The 6,425-nt window shown below is 33.5% G+C and overlaps 1 protein-coding gene across 1 annotated transcript in view; it reads left to right on the plus strand.

Annotated features, from left to right (window-relative positions):
- LRP1B (LDL receptor related protein 1B) overlaps positions 1 to 6,425 on the plus strand; it is a 676,318-nt gene that overhangs the window by 553,558 nt on the left and 116,335 nt on the right. The window contains exons 61-62 of the mRNA XM_019472156.1: positions 2,085 to 2,266; positions 5,576 to 5,775. Of these exons, the coding sequence (XP_019327701.1) occupies positions 2,085 to 2,266; positions 5,576 to 5,775 (382 nt within the window). The remainder of the gene's footprint in view (positions 1 to 2,084; positions 2,267 to 5,575; positions 5,776 to 6,425) is intronic.

The raw sequence follows: 6,425 nt of genomic DNA on the forward strand, positions 1-6,425 counted from the left end.
ACAATTAGTTTCCCAGTAAACCTGTTTAAATATTTTAATTTTTGTTTTGTCATGAAAAAGAGGTTTTGTGGTTGACACCCTTTTCCCTTGAAGTATGAACTTCTTATTTTATTTCCTTCATACTTCTTGTTTTACTATTTACTATAAATAAATACACCATTAGTGTAAATGATAGTATTTGATATACTACCTAGGATTTCCCTTTTAGAAGATAGCATCTTTTCAGCATACCAGCTCTAGCTTTCTTGGCCTGGGAAACCTGATGGCATCTCATTTTTATTCTGCATCTGATCATGGAGGAGATATTTATACAATTGAAGCAACAACTTTTTCACATAAATGCGTACGAAAATTAACACAGTGTTTTATGTATAGTATTGTAGATTCGGATGAAATCTCTTATTGGAAAATGCTGTAGTAAGCTGGATTGTGTACATTAAATGTCCCACTGGTGATCTCAGCGACTGGAATAAGCGTAAAGTGACCCTCCAAAGGAAAAGTCATCAGAAAAGAGAGACTAATTACTTTGGTTAATGCTTCTAGATAGTGCAGCTAAACCACAATCTAAGTTTGCAGAGCTTGCCACTTCTACGTGAAATGTCCCATGTTACAGTGCAGCAGTTGCTGCAATTATGCATTTATAAAACAGTGAAGCTGGTAGTGCTAAGGTACTAGGAAAGAAAGTATTTTATTCATATTAAAAAATCAGTGCATGTCTGATTTAATTTTAAAGAGATTTTATAAGGTGATGAATAACGTAATAACCTGAAAGGATGCTTTTACATATTCATAACTATAAAATTGGTTTAAAGTATCTCACAGTGTCCCTTCTTATCTTGAAGGCTTTTCAGTATCTTCAAATGCTAAATAAAATTTAAAATAACACATTCAGTTATACATAATCAGGTTTATGTGTAAAGTTTATACTCTATTGCACGTGCTTTTAGTGGTGAAGATGACGATAAATTTGAATGTACACCACTGTAATAAACTCATTATTAGTACTTAAGAAATCTCAAATATCTTCAAGTATTGCGTGCTCTGATTTTTTTTTTCCTTAAGTTCTAGTTGCACAGACCTAATCAGGACCTAATCAGGTATAGAATAGGTCAGAATAGACCTTATCAGGAATAGAATTTTTAAGCCTAGAAGTTGGACTCTAATGATTGGGAATATTCAAACCTCACTCAACACTTAACATGAAGTACTCCCAGCCAAGCACGACTGAGTCATACAATCATGATGAGATTTGTAATCATGTATATCTAGAGGCGTTTGTTCAAGTCTCAGAATTATGCAAGTCATCAAAAACCTTGAGAATAACACATCCTTGTCAGTAGAGCATAGGCTTTCCAGTAGGTCATTTTATTGCTTCTGTCTCTTTGTTTACTCCTTAATAATGTAGTCCTTTTCAAATTTAAGTAAGTCTTAGAAAGTTCCTCTTTCTTCTGCCATATGAATGTTGGAAATAAAAGCACAGTATTTACTTTCCAACTAGGTAATCTTTTTCTGTTTGCCTGAGTTCAGTGCCCTTCTGGTCTATCTGTCATGATGACATATGGCACCACTGTGGTATTAAAATGAAGTATATGCCGATGTAGACTGGTGAGAGAACTGGGGAGCTAATAAGCAGACACGTTTTGAGGGCAAGCTACGGGGAGAGAAGCCTCATCTCCATTCTGTTCTGTGAAAAATAAACAGAATAGTAAAGGGAAAAAAGTTGTGTTTTTTTTTTAAATTAAGACAAAAGGAAAATCAGAAACTTAAGATGAAAAATGAAAGATACAAAATTCTTAAAATTTAGTGCATAATGCAGGGAAGTTGGAAATTTGATATTTACTACATCATGGTATTCTCCTTTTTCCCTTACTGTAAGGAAAGTGTCACGTTGTCTTAGTTACTTAAGAAGTGTCATTACTTCAGAAGTGTCATTGTTTAACAGGGAGTAATATGTATTTTTCGCATGTTGTGTGTCACTGTATCATATATCCAACCTCTCAATATTCTGGTATTATTAACTCCTGAATTGTTGTTCCTTTTCTCAGTATTTAGATGAATAACTTATGTATTTTTTGCTTTTCTAGGTAGTCCACAATACAGCTGTTCCCAATGCACTGGCTGTTGATTGGATTGGGAAGAACCTCTATTGGTCTGACACCGAAAAGAGAATTATTGAGGTGTCTAAACTCAATGGCTTATACCCTACCGTCCTTGTGAGCAAAAGAGTGAAGTTTCCTAGAGATCTGTCCTTAGATCCTCAAGCTGGGTATGAAGCAGCCATTTTGCAGTAATTAATATTTAGTCCTAATTTTATATTTAAATATGTTTAATAAAAACAGAAGATAGGAAATACTAACTAGTTTTTTATTATCTAACTTGCAGCTACACTGGATATCAGTAGTCTAAAATGCATTACCAATGCTTACTGTATCATCATTAAAAATAAAATTGGTATAATAGAAAGATGAATGCAGGTACTAAACCATGTTTTATTGTATTTACTACTCTGTAAATGTTTACTTTTGGTAGGAGGAAAAGCAGATACTTCAAAAAATATCCCTATCTTTTTTAAAAAAGTGTATTACTAAATAGCAAAAAGTTCATATTACATGGAACACAATTCTTACATTTTGTCTCATTTATTCACTGAAGTGAACTGTCTTGTTAGCACTCTTTTCTGTGTTTACTAGTTTCCAAAATAATTTAGGCCATTCAACTACCCTATATTTGAAGACTTTTTTCTGATAGTTTTTGCATGTGAATCAAAGAGTGAAAATGTTTAATCCCGCATGATTTGAAGATAGCTTTTGCCTTTTTTACTTTATAAAATTAAAGTTTTGATTTTCACACAAGTCTAATAACTGGACTGATTATTTATTAAAATACAAGGGGGTTATTTTAGGAGACTTAGTTTCTAGCTTTAGTTCTCAGAAATTTGAAATGATCAATACGCTTGAAAAATTTATTGCAACAACAACGATAAGAAGTGAGAACTGCCCAGTTAGTTTAACTAGTTTGTTAAGTGGTACCTTTAATTGCTAATTTTATTAATTATTGCATGACTTATAATTTATTTATTAATATAAATCTGTGCTGGTATTCTGAATGCAGTTTTGAGCACCACCACTTTTTTTCATTTCTTTACTGGTGTGAAAGCTATAGGAACCATGGACCTTTTTTTTCACAGTTATATTATAATTCTGAAAGAAAGAAAAGAAATAATCTTTCCATTAACTAATTTATTTAATATTTGATTTTCACAGAATCACAGATTGGTTGAGGTTGGAATGGACCACTGAAGGTCATCTTGTCCAACCCCAAGAGATACAAGCCCTTTTTACTTTTTTCTGGTTTTCTTTTTGTTTTTGTTTTTTTAAATAGAAACTTTCTAGCCATTTCTATTTGATCAAAGCCAAATCAGTGTTGGAGAGACTCAAACCATCTAACCATTTCATGCCAGCATCTAATTCAGATGATAGAAGAAGAAAGATTTTATATTCTTGAAACAGGAAGTGCATAAAAACATTGAGGTATTCCCTGTTTATGTGACAATATGTGTATTGCCACAGCCATTGGTCACTGGGTCTATATGGCTCAATATGCAGTTAATGCCTCATAATCGAGGCCTCTCAATTCACCAGTAAATCATCATCTATATTAAAACTATCCACTAAAACGTCAGTGTACATTTAATTGAAAGTCATTAAAACCTGGTGAATTTCTAACCAAATGGATTCTCTTAAATATTTATGCTGCATATAATCTTTAAGAAAAATAATACTTCTGAATAGTAATACTTAAATTATTATCTAGTCCCTGAATAAATAAAATATAGACTATGGAAAGTTTGCCCTATGTCTTTTCAGATCTGAATTCCATATGTAACGCTTTCTGGTTTGTGGAACATTAGGATACATCTGCGTAAATTGGATGAATAAAGCTATTGTAGTGTCTTATAACACTCATAGTATCATGGCAAATTAATGATTCTTTTCCATCTCTAAATCCTAAGGCTCAAGTAATCATCTCAAGTGTCAGTGACAGGAGAAAATTGTTGAGTTGATCTGGACTCTACCTAAACAAAGAAAAGCAGTGTATTTCCCAGCTAAGAAATGTAACCTATCTACTTTACTATTTTTAAGAGAAAAGCCATTTTTCTACCAGTTCTTAGAACTAGCATTGAATTTTCTTGTAACTGTACCCTTTCTTCCCTGTAAAATTTGGCAGGGAGGACGAATACATTTGTTAAATGTAGTCAAGATACCAATAGATGGTATCACTCTGTGGTTGCCTGGACATCCAGGATATGTTCCCTGTGTATGCAAAAATCAACTCTACAAAGTTTGTACAGAGAGTCCCAGTCTTCCAGGAAGGTTTAGATATACACAGGCATAATAAACTTATTGTGCTCCTGCTCAGTGCACAGTATGTGTACAGACTTAGCTTTCCAAGGCCAAGCTCTTTTTGTTTGTTTGTTTTAATAAATATATTTATTTGTTTGTTCGTTTATTTTAATAAGGAAAGCCGCTGGAAATAAAAACTGTGTTTGCATTTCAAATTCAGAGTTATTGTTTGAAATAGTATTAATTGTATCTTAGTTTTTTTCTAACAAATGAGAAATGCTAAATCAAGTATTTTGCTGATCCCATACAATAGTAATGGTATGTTTTCAAAGAAAAAGTTTTCTCTTGGAGTCGGGGAGAAAGTTTCCTTTCTCTACTGCTTACGTGGAGCAGGCGCAGTGCCAACATATTGCACCTGTGTTTTGTAGGATACCTGTAGCTGTTCTTAGGGCCACCATTTTCTCCTGCACACAAATAGTGGTGGCTATTAAGAGTATGAGCTGCATCTGGCTTTTTGAGAGCCTCTCCAAAACCTGTAGAGTAGAAGCATATCAGCTTCCCAGCTGGAAAGATCTGTCCTGAGGTTCTAAGTAATGGCATACAGCAGTACCAACATGCATCCATGTGCCAAATAATAGGACTTTTTCTCTTATTTTGAAAAGCATGTGGCTAAATAGTATATTAAAGGGAAAATTGCTACTCAGCTTTCCAACAGTCTTTCTCAGTGCTTTACCCATTTTTAAGTCCTTTATGTGAGAAACTGTTCTAATGTTTTGAAACTAGTACTTCTTGAAGTAATGTAATTTGTAGCATACTATTATTAACAACAAAACAAGGTTTTGTAATATGTGTTAAAAAAAAAAGTAACTGTAAAACAATAGTTCTTGTAAGTTTAGCAGTGATGCCATTTTTGCATGATACGAGATTCGCGAAGTTCAATCTGGGTGGTACTTCAAATTCTAAGGTATAAATACTAAGCAATTTAAATGCACTTTTTACGAGTCCATAATGAATTTGATGAAATCACATCTAATATGAGGACTCTGCTATTCAAACTCTTTACTTTTAGCACACTCATTTACAGACAGGTCTAGAAAAATCAGAAGATCTACCTGGAAAATGGAAATATTATGGAATAATTACTAATTGTTTTTGAGATCAACTAAATAAATTATTTACTGTTACTATTTTTGCATCTCTAAACAAAGTAGCTGTTGTATTTTGTTTTATAGATACTTGTACTGGATTGATTGCTGTGAGTATCCTCACATTGGACGTGTTGGTATGGATGGCTCCAGTCAAACGGTTGTCATAGAAACACAGATATCTAGACCTATGGCTCTTACAATAGATTATGTCAACCATAGACTCTATTGGGCTGATGAAAATCATATTGAATTTTCTGACATGGATGGATCTCATAGACATAAAGGTTGGTCAACAGCTTGCTTTGTTTTTTTACAATTTTTAAATTGAAGATGCTTTGCATGTTATGTATAATTATGTAAAAACTGTACTTCAAAACATTTTTGCAACCTTTATTGATATATTTTTCCTTTTAATCAATATTTTAAAAATTGCTTTTCATATTCCTTCTCTGTTATGAATATGAATAATTCTTAAACATGTGGTAATACATGTCCGTGGAAAAAATGTCACATGAAAACAGAAACTCTAGGAACAGACTGAGCAATCGGAGGCTGCCCTGTCAATTCTGTACTCTAGTGTATATTTGCAACACATGTTCTTGACCAAGTTACAAAGCCAGTGTAACTCGGCTGTTGAAAGTAGAAGGGATATGTACTGTGTGCCATGTGTCAGAATGTGGCGAGAAGCAGCCTTTTCTCCAGCCTGAGAAGGCCTGGAAATGCCCATTAGTCTGCTCAGCATGAGTCAATAAGGAGACCAGTGTTGTAAATGTAATTTGGGGCTTTCCTGGTAGATGGGTAAAATAATAACTTCTGAAATACTTACGTAATGAAGTAATCTTTATCCCTGTGTTCTGCGTCTCACCTGACAGATAATTATCATAGAATCATAGACACATAGAATAGTTTGTGTTGGAAGGGACCTCTAAAGGTC

Source organism: Aptenodytes forsteri, unplaced genomic scaffold, assembly GCF_000699145.1.
Source record: "Aptenodytes forsteri isolate BGI_AS27 unplaced genomic scaffold, ASM69914v1 Scaffold11, whole genome shotgun sequence".
Taxonomy (NCBI): Eukaryota; Metazoa; Chordata; class Aves; order Sphenisciformes; family Spheniscidae; genus Aptenodytes; species Aptenodytes forsteri.